General features: G+C 48.1%; 1 protein-coding gene across 1 annotated transcript; it reads left to right on the forward strand.

Annotated features, from left to right (window-relative positions):
- The first annotated feature begins 4680 nt into the window (after positions 1 to 4680).
- Positions 4681 to 19304, forward strand: LOC748774 (golgin subfamily A member 6A). The gene is given in 18 exon segments (XM_016927716.4): positions 4681 to 7538; positions 9226 to 9345; positions 11238 to 11318; positions 12172 to 12210; positions 12475 to 12525; positions 12626 to 12707; positions 12804 to 12910; positions 13930 to 14016; positions 14125 to 14232; positions 14425 to 14512; positions 14903 to 15453; positions 15730 to 15798; positions 17136 to 17205; positions 17638 to 17729; positions 18292 to 18394; positions 18477 to 18580; positions 18670 to 18826; positions 18912 to 19304. Coding segments are annotated over 18 exon segments (2208 nt in total). The 5' UTR covers positions 4681 to 7454; the 3' UTR covers positions 19127 to 19304.
- Positions 19305 to 21963: the final 2659 nt, after the last annotated feature.

Here is a 21963-nt window from a genome sequence, read left to right on the forward strand (position 1 = left end):
TGCTTCCTGCCCTCCTGATGCTGGTTGGAAGCAGGGCGCCCACCTGTGCCTGTCTCACCTTGCTGCAGATGCATCAGAGGCCGAACCCCTCTCCTGATCTCCGGCAGGTGCGGATTCCAGGTTTCCAATGGGTGTCGGCGTGGGCTCCAGTGCTCTCCTGGCCCTAGGGAACCCTGGGCTCCATGAGGCCTTGGCCTAGCCGGATTGTTTCCCACACTGTCACCTCCCCACCCTGTCACCTCCCCAAACATAGGGCTGCATGCTCTGTGCCCTGGGTGGGACAGTGGAAGGAGTTCCACCTTCGGGGTTTGGATCACAGTAAAGCCTCTGCCATGGGGATGTGCTGGCTGAGACAGATGGGGTTGAACCAGCCATGATACATTGGCCTTGGGCAAGTCATCTGTGCCTTGCTTCCCTTTCCCCAGCAGCCAGAAGGGGTAATAGCACCTATTTCACCCGTACTCAAGTGTTCACTTGTTAGCAGGAACTGAGTCCCGGAGGAGGTGCAGGCGGAGCCATCGAGGCAGCACTGCAGCTGGACCTGGGTCTGAGTCCCAGCTCCTGGCTGTGATATGCGTCACTCTCTCCATTTATTTATCTGAAGGACAGGGCTGTGCTGTTCTGGGGTCACTGTGACAATGCAACTGGTCAGTGTGAGTTGGTGGTGGCCTCCTGAGATGGTTTGAGGTGGGCTGGAGGTGTGTCTTGAATGCCCCCTCACCCCCACGGGGAAGATCCACTTAGGGAAGACTCGTGTCTGTATGGAGGAACCCACATTCCCTGCCCCTCAGTTATCCTCTGTCCTTTCCCAGCCCCCTCTGCTGTCCTGCAGGCTCTGGCGGTGGCCATCCAGCTTGGTGGCCATCTGGCTGGTCCAGTCTTCCAGGTGGACCCTCTGTCCTCATGTGGTGCAGGTCCCATTGTGCCACCTCCAGGCAGGCCATGCTAGCCCCAGGGCCTCCGTTCCCTGTTACCCAGCCCCCACCCCCAGGTATGTGCCACCTCCCTAAAGCCCACTGTGTCCACCAGCTGTGTTTGAACTCTGTCTCTGTGCAAGTCCTAATGCAAAGCCTGAAACAGCCTGGCTTGTAGAGGGCCAGGAGACCAAAGCTTAAAGACAGAGTGATGGTCTCCCAGAGCCCACTCAGCCTCAGCCCCAGGGCTGTGTCCATGCTGTTCCTGGCTCCAGTGAGCCAATTCTCTCCCCTGATGCCTGTAAGGGCTCCAGTGGTGATGGAGGTAGTTGGAGAGAACAAGGCTGTCTTAACCCTCCCTCCCTGAGAAGGCCCAACGGGGAACGTTTTAGGCATCAGGGCATTCCGGGTGGCATCTTCCAGGGACCCCTCCTATACCCTGCCCTGCCCTGGCTCTCTAGTGAGAAACTGCAGTTGCTTGGACAGTGGGACTGACCCAGGACAAATGCATATGTTAGGCTGGTCTTCAGGGTGCTGGGGTAGGGGCAGGGGCACTTCAGGGATAGGAAGGAGAGGCCTGTGTGTTCCAGAAGTACAGAGGAACCTGGTGCCGGCCGCAGTCAACCCCGATGTGAAGATCTTTCTACCCACCCTCTTTGGTGTCTTGTTGCTGGCTGCTGTCTTTGGCCAGGTAAGCTCATGGTCTGGGCTCCTGGGGTCCGCTCACTGGGCCTGCCCACTGCCTGCAAGTAGGGGAGCCTTTGGGCCAGGACTATCCTTGGCTCCCCTTCCAGGTGGTGGGTTCAAAGACCATTCCTGGGTTCCACCACTGCCAAGCCTCAATGGTGTCTTGATGGGCCCAGGAACTGCTGGAGCTTTCTAGGTTAAGACCCTTGCCTATCCTGGTGTTCCTCCCTGCAGTAGTGGGGCTGCAGGGGTCAGCCTCAGTCTCTGCCTTGGGAGCCTGCCTTACCTTGCCTGAACTCAAGCGATCTGCCTGCCTTGGACTCCCAAAGTGCTGCGATTATAGGCGTGAGCCACTGCACCCAGCCCAGCCTTGACTTTGAAATATATGTTGTACATCCGGACAGCAGTGAACTGTGGGGGAACACCAAAGATGAGGAGAATGAGAGAAGAGATACCTCCAATTAAAGGAGTTAAGAAGAGATGCTTGAACTTATGTTTTAAAAAGTCACTGCAGGTTGGGCACAGTGGCTCGCACCTGTACACACAGCACTTTGGGAGGCTGAAGTGGGTGAATGGCTTGAGCCTAGAAGTTTGAGACCACCCTGGGCAACATGGCAAAACCCCATCTGTACACAAAATACAATAATTAGCCAGGCACGGTGGTGCCTGTGGTCCCAGCTACTCGGGAAGCTGAGGTGGGAGGTCGAGGCTGCAGTGAGCTGAGATCCACCACTCCACTGCAGCCTGGGCGACAGAGTGACACCCTGTCTTAAAAAAAAAAAGGCACTGTTTTGGGGTTTTCTGGGTGAAACCTGTTTCCATAAAAAAAAAAAAGGGTTGAGACAGTACGTATTACTAATTGAAAATCGTAACCAGATGCTTAGAGTAAATCATTGTATCGTTTCAAAAACCAACCTCAGGATTATTAAAAGTTAGTTTTTAATAATTTTTTATTATTTCCTTTAAGCTTGGCTGATTCACTCAGGTCTGTCACTTCCAAGCCCATGTTTTACTACTTTGTAGCCCTATTTGGAAGGAAAACTGCAGCTCACATTATGATCCATCCTGAGATGAAAAGTTTCACACATATACACCACATATACCCCCACCACAGTATGATGACACAGCAATCCAACCTTGGGCAAAATGGTACCACTGCCAGCAAATGCATTTTTTTCTTTATTTAAAATTTTTTTTCTGTATTTCTTCTAACAGCAGCAAATGCATTTAACATTTTATTGAGATTCTCAACAGCTGCCGTTTGGTTTGTATAGCAAATTGTTTACAAAGTAACTTTTTTCCATTTTTGATATTTTAATGAAAATTATGTTCTTCAGTTTTAAAGCTCTGTCTCTCTCCCAAAGAAAGGTTAATAACTAACTACCAAGTAATGATTATTTAGGAAAAGAAGAAAAGCAAAACCAGCTTGTAAACACTTCTGGAACGTGGGTAAGGGGCCAAAGTCAAGACCTTCTGGGCCCAGTGCAGGTGCTAGGCTTGCCTCGGGACACCATCAGCACTTCCCCATCCACAACATCCTCAACAGCTGGGAGCCATGCGCAGACCCCAGGGGGCTTCCTGTTCCACAAACTCCCCTCTCTTTTTCCTCTCCACCCTTGCTCTTGGGCCTCCCTTCCAAATCTGCCTAACAAAGGCAGCAGGATCTTTAATACTGTTCAGCTTTGTCAATGGAGACAGGATACTCTAGGAAGTGGAGAGATTCCCTGGTCCAGTCTGGGGGAGGAAAAAATATGCAATGTAGCATAGATGGTTTTACTTGTCCACTCAGACACATGCTCATACTTATTAGATGGATGTATCAGATGCTTCAAAAGTCCTGTTGTGTAGTAGCACAAAAGTGGCTTGTAAAAGGGAAGTTACAAAATGGTAAAAATTTCTGCAGCAGTTCAGGCTCCTGATGACAAAGCTGGTTCTGATAAGTAGTGCTTTTGACATGCACAGCAGTTTTCGCTGTAAGTCCTGTGTTCCAGGGGTTTCATTTAGACCACGGGAAGTTGAAAGCAAAGTTTAAATGTTCTCTGCTGACAAAATGTGGTATATATCCATCAGTGGACTTCTACTCAGTAATGAAAGGAACAAACTACCAAAACCTGTTATATGTCATGGACCAACCTCAAAAACATTAGCTAAGTAAAAAAGCCAGACACGAGACCACATAGTGTCTAATACCATTTATTTGATATGTCCAAAAAAGGCAAGTTGATAGAGACGGAAATGGTCTGATCTACCTCAAGAGGTAGGGATTCAAGCTCTCTAGGGTACATGTGAAACATACATGAGAAAAAATAAGGAAAAGAAAAGAAATTTATATGTAAATAAATGAAAATAATACTTCTCCCTGATTATAAAGAAAATTGCATTCTTTTTGTAATAATTTGGAAGACAAAATATGAAGAAAAGTCTTTAGTTTTGCCACTGAAAACATTCTGGTTTGTTGCTTTTTATACTTTTTTATGCATATGAACATTTTAAAAAGTAGAATCGTAATACATAGTCTTTTGTCACTATGTTTTGGGCATATTTCTATGGCAGTAAATATATCCTTGGCATCATCTTTTTAAAAGCTTGATGTGTATTAAGTTAATCATTGCCACCCCAGAAGTAAATTTTCTTATATATATTTTTTAATGGATGCAAGCAAGCATTTTGGGGCTGAATTCATAGAAGTAGAATTTCTGGAGGAAAATAACATAAAACAGTTTTAAGATTTTTAATAGAAATTTTCAAATTATCCTGCAGAAAAATTGGTTCAGTTTATACTCCCAACAGGGGCAGAGCTCCAGTGTCCCCCTTCCATTTGTCCTCTTTGCTGATATTTAAGGAGAAAATCTCATGGTTTTCATTGTATTTCTTTGGTTTCTAGTGCTTTTGAAACTTTTTTTTTTTTTTTTTTTGAGATGGAGTCTTGCTCTGTCACCCAGGCTGGTGTGTAACAGTGCAATCTCAGATAACTGCAACCTCCACCTCCTGGGTTCAAGTGATTCTCCTGCCTCAGCTTCCTGAGTAGCTGGGATTACAGGTGCCCACCACCATGCCTGGCTAATTTTTGTATTTTTTAGTAGAGATGGGATTTCACCATGTTGGTCAGGCCAGTCTCAAACTCCTGACCTCAGGTGATCCAGCCGCCTCGGCCTCCTAAAGTGCTGGGATTACAGGCGTGAGCCACGGCCCTGGCCTTGAATCTTTTTTATATGTTTATTGGCCATTTTTATTCTTGTGGGAAGTGCCTGTTTCTGCATTGCCTATTTTCTGGCCAAGCCCCAAAGTCACATTTCACTTAATTTTTATCCTGCTGATTGAAAACATTTTAATATAAACAGGAGCAGGACAGACTGTAATTATCTAGATCTTGCTCTGTCACCCAGGCTGGAGTGCAGTGGCATGATCATAGCTACCACAGCCTCATACTCCTGAGCTGAAGCAATTTTCATACCTCAGCCTCCCAAGTAGCTAGGACTACAGGTGTGTGCCACCACGCCCAGCTAATTTTTAAAATTTTTTGTAGAGATGCGAATTCGCTATGCTGCCCAGGCTGGTCTTGAACTCCTGACTTAAAGTGATCCTCCCACCTTGGGTTGCCAAACTGTTGGGATTACAGGAGTGAATTACTACTCCCAGCCGAGAGCTCATTTTGTTTGCTAGTGGCGATCTTGGTATCTTTTTATATTTGAGGCTTTGGTGCTAGTGCTGAAGTATTACACTCACCATCCGAGGTTTAAAGGACTTTTGTTTTAATATTGAATAGATGGAACTGTTTAGTTCTGCATCTTTGCAGGCATACAAAATGTGCCTAGCAGGACTCTGCTTTATATCCATGGAAAGCAAGAAGTAATACAGTAAAACTTTGCCTGGCTAGAGGCTTTGGAAGAATGAAGTATTCTGATTTAATGCTATTAACTTGGAAGTGTGAAGGTGAAAAGAATTCAAAACTTACATTTCCTTTTGATTGCAATTTGAAAATACAGCCAGTGATTCCACTTTTCTTCTCTAGTAAGTTTGGACGTTCTGATCTACTTGGTGTTTTATTATAGAAGTGCTAGTGTGCCTGAGACTTACATTGTGAAGACACTAAAAACTTGAGAGGTAAGAGGGTGTAAATGGTATTGTATGAGATCAGGCTGGATGAGAACTGACACTTGTAAATATACTTTTTAGGCTGAATCTCTGATTGCCATTTGTTTTCTTATTTAACTCATAAAAATAAAACACATTGGCTGGAGGGTGGGAATAGGAAGGAGATTTATGTCTTTTAATTGCATGTCATTGTTTCATATCAAGACAGAACATATGGTATCCCTGGCTTTGGACCTACAGAAGGAAACACATTTTTCTACCTGCTGTATGCCAGAGGTTCTTGAACACCTGGAAGGATGACTGCAGCACAGATTGCTGAGCCCTACTCCAGAGTTTCTGATTCACCAGGTCCAGGGTGGGGCCTGAGAATTTGCACTTATAAAAAGTTCTCAGGTTCTGCTGGTGCTGCTAGTCCAGAGGCTACATTTTTGAGAACCCCTCTTGTCTACTAACTGTAAATTGTAGAACTCTAGAACAAAGCTTAGTTTGGTGTGGGAAAGGAAGCTCACAGGTTATGGAGCAAATCATGAAAGATTCAACCCTTGATCCCAGCCTCGTGTGGAATTCAGGTAACAGTCAATACACAGTGACATAACACAATTCTTGGTTTTCATGATTGCAAGTCATAGCCAAGTATCAAGTGAGAAATTCAGTTTCATTTGCAAGGCTTAGAGAGGCCAGGTGATTCTAGAAAAATAGGCCTTGTATTTGCTTTAAACCAGTAAAGAGCTTTGAGTGCTTATTAAATGGAAAGCTTTGTGTTTCTATTTATTTTTGACTATTTTATTTTTTTTGAGATGGAGTCTCAGTCTTTCACCCAGGCTGGAGTGCAGTGGCATGACCTTGGCTCACTGCAACTTCCGCCTCCCGGGTTCAATTGATTCTCCTGCCTCAGCCTCCCGAGTAGCTGGGATTACAGGTACCCATGACCACACCTGGCTAGTTTTTGTATTTTTAGTAGAGACAGGGTTTCACCATGTTGGCCAGGCTGGTCTTGAACTCCTGACCTAAGGTGATCCACCCACCTAGGCCTCCAAAAGTGCTGGGATTACTGGTGTGAGCCACCACACCCAGCCCAAAATCTTTGTGTTTTTAAAGATATTAGACATGTTTCTTGTTTTTAAAAAAATCTTAATAATGTAGGAGAATAAGAGAAATGTTTTTTCCAGAACAGAGAAATCACTGTGATTATTTTAACTTATTGGAATGTTGGATAATATAGTCCACTTCATTCATTAATTATCAAACATGCTATGGATTTTCCATTTTTATAGGATTTGTGTCTTAATTGGGGTAATACTGGTAATTCTTATACTCCATCTGAAGATGAAAAATGTAGGCCAAAATCATAGACCACGCATAGAAGCTGGATAATGAAGACAGCTCTGGAGGAACATGTAGACACACACACACTGACACACATATATATAAAGTATAAACACATATATTTTTTAAAGTTTATTTTTAACATTTTAAGGCAAAACCCAGCCCTCCCCTCTCCCGGAGTAGGCAGGCCCCGCCCCTCTCCCCAAGTGGGCGGGGACAGCAGTCGCATGGGCAGCTTTCCTTGTGATGCCACAGGTTCCTCTGGACACACTGCGGCCTGGCCACGCCTCCTTTCCCTTTCATCTTTCTCATTGACCAATGGGATTGGAGCATTAAGGCCACACCCCTATTCTGCATTCTAGTGTGGCCCTGGTTACGCCTCCTCTGGCTCAGTCACACAGCCCTCTGGTAGGTGACTGGAGGTGATTGCTGATGTGGCCCCAACCCTACCTCCCTCCCGACCCCATGATGTTAGAAGAAACTCGACAGAAGAAACTGGCAGCAGCCAAGAAAAAGGTAAAAAGCCAAAAAAAAGGTCATGGCCCCCCAACCTAGCCAGAGATCCCCTCTGATGACAAGACCACTCCCAGAGTCCATACCACTCCTGAGGCACACCAGGCTTGTCCCCTCACCTGGCGCCTCTGGGTTCCCCCCACCAAAGTCTTGTCAGTCAGCCCCGCCCCTTCAGCAAGCAGTCCAGCCTCTGCCCTCGCCAATCACCCTGCAGTGACTTTGGGCGGGTGACTGCTGGGGCTCCCTGCTCCATATTCGGCCCTCAGGTCCTGCTGTCCCAAGCCCAACCTCTCTGGGTTCTTTGGGTTCACCTCTCCAAGGACCTGGGTCCCCCAGCCCCAACCCCCCAGCATCGCCAGTCATCCCGGGGTGACTTTGGGCTGGTGACTCCTGGGGGTTCCCTGAGCAGACTCTGCTCTCCCCTCCTGCTGACCCAAGCCCGACCTCCCTGGGCTCTCTGCACTGGCATCTCCAAGGACCTGGGTCCCAGCCCTACACCCCCCTCCCCCATCGTGGATCGGCAACTCGGCCATTGCACTGATGTGGTTCCCCCCACCCCCAGGAGGAGTGGAATGTAGTGATGTCACAGTCCCCCTAGTAACTGTCATTACTGCTGCAAGACCGGACTTTGATCTTACAACCCGGTCCCCTAAGCATTCTCACCCCATTTCTGGTTCCTCTGGTCACAGCACAAATTTCCAGCTAGAAGGGAAATGGGGACTATGGGACCTAGGAGCAAGAGGTTTCAGGCTGCCTTACTCCCTTCACATAGACATTGACAGTGTGAAAAGCCTACACTTCCCCCATGAGCTCAAAACGTTGACAGTATCTCTGGGTGGTAATGGGAAAATGGGTTTGGTTTGGTTTTCTCCCAGGCTTCTACTCTCCAGACAGACTTCAACATTTTTTTCTGAGTTCTCCACCTCATATTCTAATTCTCCACGGTTCTGGGACCAGACTGCCCTTCAGTCAGTGGTCTCTGAAGTGAGATTTGCTCATCTTCTGTGGAATAGATCTTGGGAAACTGAACTTGACAGCTTGAATCTTCCTCATATCATCTCAACTTGGGGTACATTGAGTGCCACAGGATAAATGTGGGAGATCTTTCTGAAGCATCAGTTTCCCTTGATTCTCTTGAGAGAGAAAAAACATTAATGTACTTAGGGATGACCCTCACATAGGTTTCTAAGAGTATACCAGACTTCTCTCTGAAATGAGACTTGGGTTGTCCTCTTTCTGATAAATTCCCAGATTTAACAAAATAGCTGCCTTCTGCCATGAGGACACATTGATATAAAAGTTTGAGAGATACTGGTGCACTTCTTCACACTAACAGACATGTGAGGATGTGTGACTCTAAACCACACAGCGTGTAGTTCCTGCCTATGTAATGTTTACTTTTCTTCCTCTGCATCTGGTTTTGGTCCCTGGGAGTTGCTGATTCATGGCAAAACCCCGGAGCTTGGAGTCAGAAGACTGAATTTAAGTTCCATTATTGCCCACCCGCCCCCCCCTTTTTTAAGTCATAATATCCATCCCTGTCTATCACTAAGTGACTGTGACAACACCTTGTAGTTGTTGGTGGCATTAAATCAGATGGTGTATAAGAGTATTTTGCAAAAACTGTAAGGAGGGTGTGGCTGTAGGGGCTGGTAGTTCTCATGTGTATTACTGCTCTTCTTTCCCACAGCTAAAAGAATATCAGCAGAGGAACAGGCCTGGTGTTCCAGCAGGAGCGAAGACAAAAAAGAAAAAAACTGGCAGTAGCCCTGAGACAACCACTTCTGGTGGTTGCCACTCACCTGGGGATGTGAGTGTTGGCTGGCCAGGCTCCTGGGGACAGGGGGCACAAGGGGTAGTAGAGGGTAATTGTTAAGATTGCTGGGTACTGGTTAAGAATTCTGGGTTTGAATCCTGCTTCTCTAACTTCTAGGGATCTGATTTACGGCAAACTGTTTGATCTCTTTGGGCCTCTCTTTTCACATCTGTAAAATAGGGGGAGTATTGTTTGACTTCCATTTGTGAAGTTTAAATGAGATTCCTTATTGTTGTTGTTTTCATGTTAACCCCTAGTATGTGGCCTGCTGTAAACACCCAGGATACCCAGGAAATGGTCATTGCTGTTTGATTTTCCTGATCCGCATTCTCAAGGGGAAGCTGGGCCAATGAGTACAGCCACTTGCCATCAGGCTGTCCCTTTAGGAGTCACTGAAGGGGGCCCAGGGTGTGGTGAGGAGAGCCCCAGGCACTAGGAGCAAGAGAAGGTCTAACTTGCCACCAGCTTGCTGGGTGACCACAGAAAAATCACTTCTTCCCCTGGGCCTCAGTTTCCTCTTCTGTAAGATGATACTGGATAAGATCAGTGTCTTTCAAACTTGTTTTTTAGCTGGAGTCCCCTTAGTTCAAGTGAAGCCTTACTCAGGAGTCTGTTTTTTTTAATGGAGGTGGAGGTCTGGAGCTCTACCAGATTCATCGCCCATGTCCTGGGCCTGAGGAGAGGGGTCCAGTGAGTGTATTAAGAGCTGCATTGGTCAGCTGACTCCACTCTGTGACTGTGTCACTCAGGGGACTTTTCCATCTATTTGTTCCTGCCCCTGGCAAGGCAGCAGGTGGCCATTTGGAAGAATGGCACAGGCCATGGTTTTAATCTCCTCTGCTCTTCTTCAGCATTTCATTTTCCTGAACTCACATCTTCTTCCTACCTTTTGCCCCCTGCCTTTGTTTTTCCCTTGTCACCTCCTGTAGATTCAGGACATTCTGAATGTGCTGGTGTCCAACCTTAACCACTCCAATGGGGTAGCACTCCCCCATTGGACAAGTGGAAGTTGAGGCAGTGCCAAGACCCCTCTCTGGCTTGTGGTCTCCAGCTGTGCATGGCCCTGAGGCTTCTCTGGTTTAGGGGATACTTGGCCTCTGCCTTGTTTTATGTTGCTGCCATTAACCTTCAGCCTGTTTCTGTCTGCTTCTTCACCTGCTTGATTGATTGGTTTTTTTCCTTTCCCGCATCTTTTATCATCTTGGAAATGGTGAGACCTAAAAGTTTAAACGTAATTTGGGAATAACATACAGAGCAGGCATATGGGATTTGAGGCTTTTTTTTTTTTTTTTTTTTTTTTGAGACAGAGTCTCACTCTGTCACCCAGACTGGAGTGGAGTGGTGTGACCTCAGCTCACTACAACCTCTGCCTCCTGGGTTCAAGCGATTCTCTTGCCTTAGCCTCCTGAGTAGCTGGGATTACAGGCACCTGCCACCATGCCTGGCTAATCTTTGTATTTTTAGTGGAGATGCAGTTTCACCACGTCAGCCAGGCTGGTCTTGAACTCCTGACGTCAAGTGATCCACTCACCTCAGCCTCCCAAACTGCTGGGATTACATGTGTGAGCCACTGTGCCCGGCTCCTTGCTGTTATTATAGTTTCTTTATATACATAACTATTTCCCATGTAAGTTTTTTTTTTTTTTTCTCATTTTTATTACTCCCGCATCATCTGTTACCCTGAAGGATCTGGAAGTAAGATGCCCTGGGCTGAGGTGCAGTGATTCTGCAGGCCAGCCCTCCAACCTCCTTTCACAGCAGGGGCTGGGTGCCCCTCTGCCAGCTGACACAGCCCGACAGCCCACACACACCCCAGCCCTAATGATTGTTCTCTTTACCTCTCCCCACAATCCTCCTCCAACTCCTCCTCTCTGCATGTGCCTCAGAGTCGGTACCAAGAACTGGAAGTAGCCCTGGACTCAAGCTCCATGACAGTCAATCAACTAAATGAAAACATAGAATCATTGGTAAGAGTCCAGTGGGCTCCTGTGATTCCATGCTGCCAATCCTGGGCTTTAGTTCCCCTTGGGGCCCTGAAGAAAGGAGTTGGGGGCCCCTGGTGTCAAGGACAAATGGGGAGCTGGAGCACCCAGGCCTCACCTGGAGGGATCCCAGAGCAAGGAGCATGCAGCATGGCTCTTCTGTCACTGCCCTCTTTGCCGACTCTCTCTTCTCCAGACACCCCTGCTCCAGTCCTTGCCACACACACCCTGGGGTTGTCAAATCTCAGGGAAGTGCTAGCCTGACTGGTTGTCAGGGGCCCCATATTTATGCCCTGACTCAGTCCCTAATTTGCTTTGAGTCTGGAAAAGCCACCTCTCCTCCTTGGGCTCCTGTTTCTGGAGGAGGTAGAGCATCAAAGGTCTCTGTCAGCTCTGAAAGTCCGAGATTAAAAGGCCCCTAGAATGGAAACCTCAGGGCCAAGGGCTCCTGTCTATCCTATTCCATCCTATACCTGCTGTGAAGAACCATACCTGTCCTGTATGTGCTCAGTAACTGTTTGTGGAATGAAGGCACCTTTCTAAATCACAAGCAGGCAGAAGGGTGGGCCTTTCTGAGTCTCCGTCTCTAGAGGTTTATGTTACTGTCCTTCTGAGAGAATCCAGATTCAGACTTTGAGTTCTGTGGCTGTGGGCAAAAGCCAACAAAGACCCAAATCCTCTGTCCTTGGGAGCTTGAGGAGAGTTGACCAGTTCTTGCCATTGGTTCTGAGAACATTGCCTTTAAAATCCATTCCTGGCCCCTGCCTACCGCTTCCTGGTCTGAGGAATAGAGTTGAGGGGGCCACTCTCAGTCACCTGAATTTGACTCTCCCCACAGAAACAACAGAAGAAACAAGTGGAACATCAACTGGAAGAAGTAACGTGATTTCTTTGCTTACAACATGACTGCTGGGTTTGGGGGGCACTCAGATGTAGAGGCGCCAATCTCGTCTCACCCACTCCCAGCGTGGGGAAGAAGGCTCACCCCTCAGATTCCACCCCATTCCCCCCACAGGGTCCCTGATAACCTGGTCCCATGGGTGGGCCTGTCCTGGGGCATTGGTGGCATTCTGGGGGCATGTCTCTTGCTGTGCCATGTCTGCCTCCCCATGGTAAGAGCTCTGTCTTCCTCTTCCTATAGGAAAAGAAAGCAAACAGTGAAATACACAAAGCACAAATGGAGCAGTTACAGGTGAGTGGAGAGTGGAGAGTTTTCTCCTGCCCTCCGGAGAATGTTTCTTTCCTTCTCTTTCAGCACTTGCTTGGCTTTTCTCCCAAACATTCAATTCCAGACAATCAACATCCTCACGTTGGAAAAGACAGACTTGAAGACCACCCTTTACCATACTAAACGTGCTGCCTGACACTTCGAAGGTGGGAATCGGGGCATCCCGTCATCCTTCAACCTGGCACTTTGACAGGTCTTTAGGGGGAGTCTTTTGGCCCCCATCTCAACCTCTCTCATTACAGAAGAGTCCAAGGATCTGGATGGCCACCTGCAATACTCCTTACAGCGTATTCAAGAATTGGAGCGGGCTCTCTGTGCTGTGTCTACACAGCAGCAGGAAGAGGACAGGGTGAGTCCGACCAGCTGCCCCATCCCCTGGCAGCCCCTTCCAAGATGGAGGAGTGAGCCTAAAGGTCCCTTCTGCAGGATGGAGTGTCCTGCCCAGAAGGCAGCATGCTCATTTCTCGCTGCTTTTGTGTATGGTTGTTAGAGGCAGCCTGGGGCTGAGTCAGCTGCTGTGGCTGAGTTGGGGGGCACTGTTGGGAGTGAGCACTGGATGCAGAGCTCAGAGGCCAAGTTCCTGCCCTGCCCTTACCTGGCTGTGGCCTTGGCCAAGTCCTAGGTGGTGTATTTGGTACTTGTACTGTGAAGGTACAGTAGAGTACATTTAGTATGTTACCATTTCTGTAGAGAAAGGAAAGTTGTGTGTGTGTGTGTGTACATGCTATGATAAGATACATAAAACATGTCTGCAAGGGTTTGTAAAAAACTCAGGAGAGAGCAACAGGGTGCCTGGGAGACACCTCCCTTCTATACCTTCTGTGTTTTAGACTATGCGAATGTATCATCCTTTCAAAAAGTGAACAAAAGATTAATTTCCCCTTCCTATCTGTGTCCCCACCCCCAGCAAGAAAAATGGGCTTAGAGAATCAGATAGACTCGGGTGTTCAAATCTCAGCTCTGTCTAAGTGATCTTAGGCAAGCACTTAACTTCAAATACTCCATGTTTTTCATCTACACAATAGAGGTAATCCTAGTAACTGTCTCATATGGTGGTTGTGAGGATTAAATGGGATTGCTAGCATGGAACCTGGTGAAGCACTCCATAAAGGTTCAAACGGTGGTAGTAATAACAGTAATAACAATAGCAACATTATCTGATCTCTCTGGGCCTCTGTTAGCCAGCTGTAAATTCGATCTCTTTCCCTGTCCCTTCCAACTTTACTGAGTTCTTTTAGTAACCAGGCCACGGGCTTGGAAATGCCTTGATCGTTACTGACCAAGTTGTATATTGAGACTAGCTCTAGCCCTTTTAAGGGGCACTGCCCAGGCTCCCCAGATCGAAACTTCTCACGCTTCACCATCCAGTCCTTGAGCTGCAGAGAAGTGGTCCTCCAGTGGTGGTTACAGCAGACCATAAAGGAGCAGGCACTGCTGAACGCACACGTGACACAGGTGAGGCTTTGCAGAGGGAGGGATGTGGAAGGAAGATGACCCCAGGTGGCCAGGAGCAGGTAAGGACCAGTGACAGCCCTTCCTAACTTCTGTGCCCATTTCTTGCAGGTGACAGAGTCGCTAAAACAAGTCCAACTAGAGCAGGACGAATATGCTAAACACATAAAAGGAGAGAGGGCCCGGTGGCAGGAGAGGATGTGGAAAACGTCGGTGGAGGTAAGACCTGACCCTTCAGCCCCCATCTTAGATAGGTCACTGGATCTTTCTGGGCATCTGTAAAATGGGAATAGTACAGCCAGAGGTGGTCATGGGTCTGGGCTTTGTGGAGGTGGGGACAGAGAGGGAGATGGTAGCCTGTCCAGCCACCAGCCCCTCTCTCCAGGGCCCTTTCCCCCGTGCTTTGGACAGGCTCGAACATTGAAGGAAGAGAAGAAGCATGACATACATCGGATACAGGAGCTGGAGAGGAGCTTGTCGGAACTGCAAAACCAGATGGGTAAGATGGGGCTGGCGAGACCTGGGAGCAGGACTGGCATCAGAGGTCTGTGGGGGTGGCTTAGAATGCCCCAGGGAGGTGGGTGGATGGAAGGGCTTTGAGGCAGAGGGAAAGAGGTTTGTGCCAGGAGACGGGAAGTTTTGTCATCTCCATAGCCTCAGGGTCCCCATCAGCAAAGAGGGAGGAGCGCCCGTTGTCAGCCACCCACAGTGCTCTCTATGTGAAAGTGGCTTGGGAATCGGCTCCCAACGGGTGCGAGGAATCATTAGCAGTGAGGCCAAGTTTGGGAAGCCTGAGAGGAGCTGTGCATCAAAAGGAGGGGTTTTTTTTGGAGGGGTAGGGTGTAGGGGGGGAAATCCAGAGGCCCTTATTGTCTGCTTCATTTCTCAGCTGAGCCCCGGTTCCCGGCACCCCCAGCAGGGACCTCTGAGTTGGAGCAGCTACAAGATGAGGCCAAACAGCTGAGGAAGGAAGTGGAGGGACTGGAGGGAAAGCTCCCATCCCAGGTGGAAAACAACCAAGCCTTGAGTCTCCTGAGCAAGGAACAAAATGAGAGGCTCCAAGAGCAGGAGGAACGGAGGGTGCGGGAGCAGGAGAGACTGTGTGAGCAAAACGAGAGGCTTCAGGAGCAGCAGAAGAGGCTGGGGGAGCAGGGTGAGAGGCTGCGAAAGCAGGAGCAGAGGCTACAGAAGCAGGAGGAGAGGCTGCAAAAGGAGGAGGAGCGGCTGCGAAAGCAGGAGGAGAGGCTGTGGGACTAGGAGAAGAGGCTACGAAAGCAGGAGGAGAGGCTGCAAAAGCAGGAGGAGTGGCTGCGAAAGCAGGAGGAGAGGCTGTGGGACAAGGAGGAGAGGCTACAAAAGCAGGAGGAGAGGCTCACGCTCTCCCAGAACCACAAGCTTGACAAGCAGCTGGCCGAGCCACAGTGTGGCTTCGAGGATCTGGTGGGTTGCCCCACCTGGGGAGCCTGCCCTCATCCCTGTCCCTCCAGGCCTTTGTTTCCCCACCTGTAAAATGGGGCAGTGTAGCCCTCACATGAAATGGTACTTCTAAAGGCACCTGTGAGCCAGAGCTCATCAGGCCCTCCTCTGATGGCTGTAGGGGAGAGGGGATGATTTTTCTAACCCGACTCCACCTTTCCCGGTGACATGGGAGGCAGACACCAAGTTCAGGGGTCTCCAGCTGCAGTGGATGGCCACTGATTGCTTCTCTCTGTCCAGAACAACGAGAACAAGAGCACACTACAGTTGGAGAATCAAGTAAAGGAGCTGCAGGAGAAGCCAGTCGAGGTGAAGAAGATGGTAACCTCCACCCCATCCAAGAAGGGCGGGGAGGCGGGCATCAGCCTCTGGGGAAGGGAGGTGCCAGGCCAAAGGCAGCTCCAGCTGGGGGGCAGGTGACCCCAGCACCCTCCAGGGCAGCCCTATGAATGTTTCTTGCTTCCTGCCCTCTGACTTTTAGAGGTGGGTAGCCCTGGGCTCCTCCCAGGTCTGGATATCATCATCCCAGCTAGAGGCATGGATTCCCCCAATCGGGGGAAGAGACAGTGGTACAAGAGGCTCCTTATCCGGGGCACGGTGGCTCGCACCTGTAATCCCAGCACTTTGGGAGGCTGAGGCAGGAGAATCACTTGAGGTCAAGAGTTTGAGACCATCCTGTCCAACATGGCAAAACCTCATCTCTACTAAAATTAAGACAACAACAAAAAATTAGCCAGGCATGGTGGCGCATGCCTGTAATCCCAGCTACTCAGGAGACTGAGGCACAAGAACCGCTTGAGCCCGGGAGGTGGAGGTTGCAGTGAGCTGAGATTGCGCCACTGCACTCCAGCCTGGGCCACAGAGTGACACTGTCTCAAAACAAAACAAAACAAAACAAAAAAGCCTCCTTAGATTCAAACTGGATTCCGGCCTCGGTTCCACTGGTCACCATTCAACTACTTTTCATCTTTTAGTCTCTGTTTCTGTAACTTCAAAAGGAAGTTAGCATTTTCCTTGCAGAGGTGCTGAGGATTGAATGAGAGAATACCTGGAAAGCATTAGGCATGTAGCACACTTGGCAGATGGTGGTTGGCTCCCTCTGCTTTTCCACCAGTCTGTGGCCTACAGTTTAAATGGTGGGAAGAAGGACATGAGATTTGAGGCTGGGGAAGGAGGCATGGGGTTCTAGGCAAGGGAGGAAGTCTGTTAGGCCTGGAGCAAGGGACCAGGGTCCTGGGCAGGTAACAGAGCCCCACAGTGCCCTGGCTACCCTATTAATGGGCCCAGAATCTGGAAGCCAGCCACCATGTGCCCTCATGCCCAGGGTTTTCCTGCAGGTGGAGCTGAAGAGCCAAGAGTCTCAGAGTCTGCAGCAGCAGTGAGACTAGTACCTGGGTCACCTGCAGCAGTACGTGGCCACCTATCAGCAGCTGACCTCTGAGAAGGAGGCGCTGCACAGGCAGTTACTGCTGCACACCCAGCTCATGGACCAGCTGCAGCAGCAGGAAGCTTGGGGCAAAGCGGTGGCTGAGATGGCCCACCAAAAGTTGCAGGAGACCCAGGGGAGGGAGTTGCTGAGGATGGGGCCCCGAGGGGGATGACCTGGCAACCTCCGTGCCTTCTCACTCTGTTTCCCGTCCCCTTAGGAACCAGCTGCCAGCCACCAGAACCAACAGCCAGAGACCCAGCTAAGCCTCGTGGCTCTCCCTGGAGAAGGTACAGGAGACCACTCAGAGGAAGAGGAGAGAGCCCCAGGAGGAAGGGGGGACTGCTAGCAGCATAGGATTGAGGGGTTGGAAGAGACCTTTAGAACAGCTGGTCGTTATGCCAACCGGGTGTCCGCACTAAGTTCAGCATTAAAATGGTGACCTCCTGGGAGCAGGGGGCCACCAGGTTGCCTAAGGATGAGTGAACTGGCACAAATCAGAAAGGGAGCAGGTCAGAACTCCCACACCGACCAGTAGTGGGACTGTGCCTGGGCAATATAGCAAGATCTTGGTTTTTAAAAGGAAAAATAAAGAACAGCAGCTCATTCCCCTTTGGGGAGGGGCTGGCTCAGGGTTACACACTAAGGGTGGGGACAGAGGTGGGCTCACAGTACCACCCCTGTTGGGTTGTTTGAGGACCCCTCTGGCCACCTCCCCACAGGAGATGGAGGAGAACATCTGGACAGTGAGGAGGAGCAGGCGCCTCAGCCCATGCCAAACATCCCAGAAGACCTGGAGAGCCGGGAGGCCGTGGTGAGCCTGACTTTCCCTGCCCCTACTTTGCCACCTTCCTCTGTGGTCCCTCCCGGACCCCCTTATGGTCTTGGTTTCCCAGCCTTCTGATTGCTGTGGACCCTCACCCCTTCTGGGAGCCAGTGGTCAGACACCATTTCACCTGTGACCAACAGGTGCACTCTCTGAGGCCCCAAGGGAAGGGGCCATGCTCCACCTCCCTGCCCCATTTGTTCTGTGTATGCCCCTACAAGAATACTCACCTCTTGCCTTCAAGTGGCATTTTTCAACTCCGCTGGAGCCAGTTCCCAGGAGAAGCAGGCATGGCTATGTGGGCAGCGGAAGGTGCAAAGGCTGTGCCGCCTGCACCTGGCTCATCTGGTGGCCTCGGCCTGGAAGGAGCCAGAGGCAGAGGCCCCAGCCCCAGGGACTGGGGGTGAGTTTGTGTGTGGGGAGAGCTACTGGGCCCTGAAGGAGGCCATGGAGAAGGTGAAGGTGAGTGAGTCCTGGCATGGGCCAAGAGAAGTGGGGGCGGGGCAGGACAGGTCACTCCCGAGATGTGACCCCATTATTTTGGCTCCAGAGCGGCTTTATGGACCTCCGGAAGGAGAAGGCAGACAGGAAGGAGCAGTTGGAAAAACTAGAGACTGGATTCATCCAGCTCTCTGGAGCAACAGATGGCATGAGTGAGTGGGAGGCCAGGGCATGGCAGGGGGAGCTGCGGGGCCGTCGGAGGGGCCCCAGTGTCTGAGCCATGTCCTCTGGCAGGAGAGTACGTCACCGTATATGAGAGCCAGGGGGCAGTGCCAAACACGCAGCACCAGGAGATGGAGGATGTCATCAGTCTGGCCCAGAATGAGGAGGAAATGAAGGTAGGGTGTGCAACATCTTTGCGGGGGTGGAGGTTGGCATGGGCACTAGTGCCGGCTCTGGAGTGGCAGCTGAGCACCCCTCCCTTCAGGCGAATCTACTGGAGCTGCAGGAGCTGATGTTGCCACTTGGGGGCGACCACAACGAAGGGCATGACAAATTCCTCGCCACTGCCCAAAACCCTGCTGATGAGCCCACTCCAGGGGCCCCAGCCCCCCAGGAACTTGGGGCTGCCGGTGAGCAGGATGGTGAGTAGAGCCCCGGGCGGGGTGGGCAGGCAGGAGCAGGGGAGGCTAGCACTGTGCTCAGACCCCCGCCTCCCTCTCTCCGAAGATTTTTATGAGATAAGCCTGGACGACAGCGTGGAGCGTGCACCAGCAGCGGCCAGAGAGGGTTCTCCCCATGACAACCCCACTGCACAGCAGATCGTGCAGCTACCTCCTGTAATGCAGGACACCCAGGAGCACCCAGGCTTGCCCAGCAACCCCTGCATACCATTCTTTTACCAGGCAGCCAAGAACAGGGAGATAAACATCATCATCATCTAAGAGCTGGTCAAGAAATTTAAAACAACAACAACAACAAAAAGTTACGGGGTTCATCTCCTACACAATTCATTTACTCCATTTGAATGTTAGAGCCAGTCATGTTTATTTGTGTTTCTAACTTACCGTTTAAATTTATTTGTAAAAAGTTAAGGGAGAGTTGGTCTTTCCCTGATGTTCACTCTGGCATCCTTTAGAATTTTCATTTTTTAATTTGATAATTGTAGGTCATTAGCATGCATATCGAGTTTGCCCTTAGGTGGTGGGAGTTCAAACACACAAAGACCCACTATTTGCACAAAACTATTCTGGCTGGTTTGGAATAGGCTGCCATGCTTTTTTAATGTTATTGCAGCATGTATATTCATTACAGAATTCAGATAAAATGTGCTTATGTTCTGCTGTTACATTTGATCGAATCCTAACCACAGTGAGCTCTTCATTAGCTCAATATGTGGTTTGCCCTCAAGTGCGCACCGTTTATTACTTTGTAATATGCCACTGTGAGTATTGACATTTAGAGTTGTTTAAAGGCCGAGAACTGGAAACAGCCTTTCCCCTATTTTCTGTGTATTGGGGATGGGAGTCATAACATTTTGGGGAGCTTTTTAAATCTCACAGAAGAGGAAAGTGGCCTGCTCTGGCAGGTGTGTGCAGGATACAGTGTGTTTCATTTGTTCTGGTGCCAAGAATGAGCGCTGTACTATGGTGGCTTCCTTAGGATTTGTGTGTGCTCTGGGCTCATGAAGATATTGCATCATGAGCTGCAGCAGTTGTACCCTTTCTCGATGACCAAAAAAGGGATTATTTCTGAGGAATGAAAGGCTCCCATCATTGACTGTGGATGTGGAAAACCTTTTCTAGCTTAGAGCATTTATATCTACAATACATTTTAAAGTCAGAGTTCATGTTACCTGTTTTAATCACATGAGTATATGTCCCAGTACACAAAAGGGCACCGGTTGGCATTCTTCTTAAGGTATTTAGTAAAGATCAGAAGAAATCCTTTAAGAGTTTAAATGTCCCTGGAAGAGGCATACAGGCTCTAGTCAAGAATGAATTCAAGTGAAGGAAAGCTGTGTGACACTTGGCCTTCCTCTCTGTTCATGGAGCTTCTTTGAGGCTAGAAGATTGATTTTTACCATCTAGACCTCTCTGGCTAATACCTATTCTTCAACCACATTGGTTACTCTGACATAGGAATTTACTTCTTTTCTTTGAATGGAAAACACTTTAAAAATAATAACAACCATTATTATAAACCAATATATGAGAGAGTACTCAGTTGAAACATAAAGGAGTTTTAGTAGACAGTATTATACTACCCATGAAAATCAAGGCGAAGTTTATGCAACTTAAAATGTTTACAAACCGCAGTGCAATCTAATGTTTGTGAAAGTCAAAGTATTATGAGGAAAAGTGTCTATAGAATCACAGAGTTATATTTCCTCACAGAGTTCTTCACGAACAGTGAAATATGTTTTTATACCTCTCAGTTTCAGTTAGAGGCATATTTTGTGCCATATTTATGTTAATGTGCCTATACATGATGAATGAGTTATTTCAGTCATACATTGCCTAACTCATAATTTTATGATGCTTGGGAAAGAATTAACAGTGAAAACTTCATGAAGTTCTAATGTCTGTGTTCCAAAATACGTCACATTATTAGGATACAGGGAGAGATGCATGTGCACTCCCTGGGGTGGGCATTTCTAGTTACTAGACCATCTCCATTTTTAGCACTTGACATCCTCATGATACTTTTATAAATGTGACATTGATAGAAGGGCAATAATAAGATTTTACAGATGAAATAACAGATTTGCCTGCATTCACTGAAAGAGTGCAAATATTGGGTTATTGTGACTTCAACTGACTCTTCCAAATTGTATGAATTTATCAGTGTATTACATAAACCCAGTTTCAGAATGATAAAGACTGTTAGACCAAATAATGTGGCTAATTAACAGTGGTACGATTTCTAACCTGAGGGTTTAAAATGGACTTAAGGTCCTGTTCTTGCCTTCTATTTTGTGAACTTGCCGCTTTTGCATTATTTGAGTTCACTTGAAAGACAGTTACTTTAAGTCCATTTTAAACCCTCGGGCTAGAAATCGTACCACTGTTAATTAGCCACCGTATTTGGTCTAACAGTTTTTCTTTATAATTCTGAAACTGGGTTTACCTAATACATTGATAAATTATTTCAAAGGAAATTTTATAGTTTAAATCACTTCACTTTTACCCTGATAAAGATAAATGACTAGGAATGACCTTCAGATAGCGTTTAGCAACTGTAACCAATCTGACAAGAATGTGTTCATCAGGTACCTATGAATTAAATCACATACTGGCATATTTAAGCTGAATGTCAATCTGGAAAATAAATGTACTGTATTAACTGAAATACCACTCTTTGTGTAGGTATTTTGTCCTATGTTTCAGAAAAAGCTAAAAAGAATGGAAATCCTATGACAAAAACTTAAGTCTTTCTTCAAAGCTCATGCAGTCTTTTGCAATACCTCATTCAGCCAAGTATTTGTTCTCTTCCTCATTCAGTATAAGGCAGCTTTCAATTTGCTTAGAAGGCAACACTAAAAGGTTAGAGTTCATCAGAAATATAGAATTTTAAAATGTGAGTTCAACTGAATAAATTTTGTTTCTGTAAGAAGTAAAGAATCAAAATACCTATTTAAAGATTGCAATATATGGTCATTATTTTTAAAGTATCTGATGAAACCTGATAGGTTTTCCAGAAATGAAAAAAATCAGTTCTAAAACCAAAGCTGATTTTTAGAAAATGTGAAAATGTAACTCAGCCCTATCCATAATACTTT

Source organism: Pan troglodytes, chromosome 16, assembly GCF_028858775.2.
Source record: "Pan troglodytes isolate AG18354 chromosome 16, NHGRI_mPanTro3-v2.0_pri, whole genome shotgun sequence".
In the NCBI taxonomy this organism is placed as follows: domain Eukaryota; kingdom Metazoa; phylum Chordata; class Mammalia; order Primates; family Hominidae; genus Pan; species Pan troglodytes.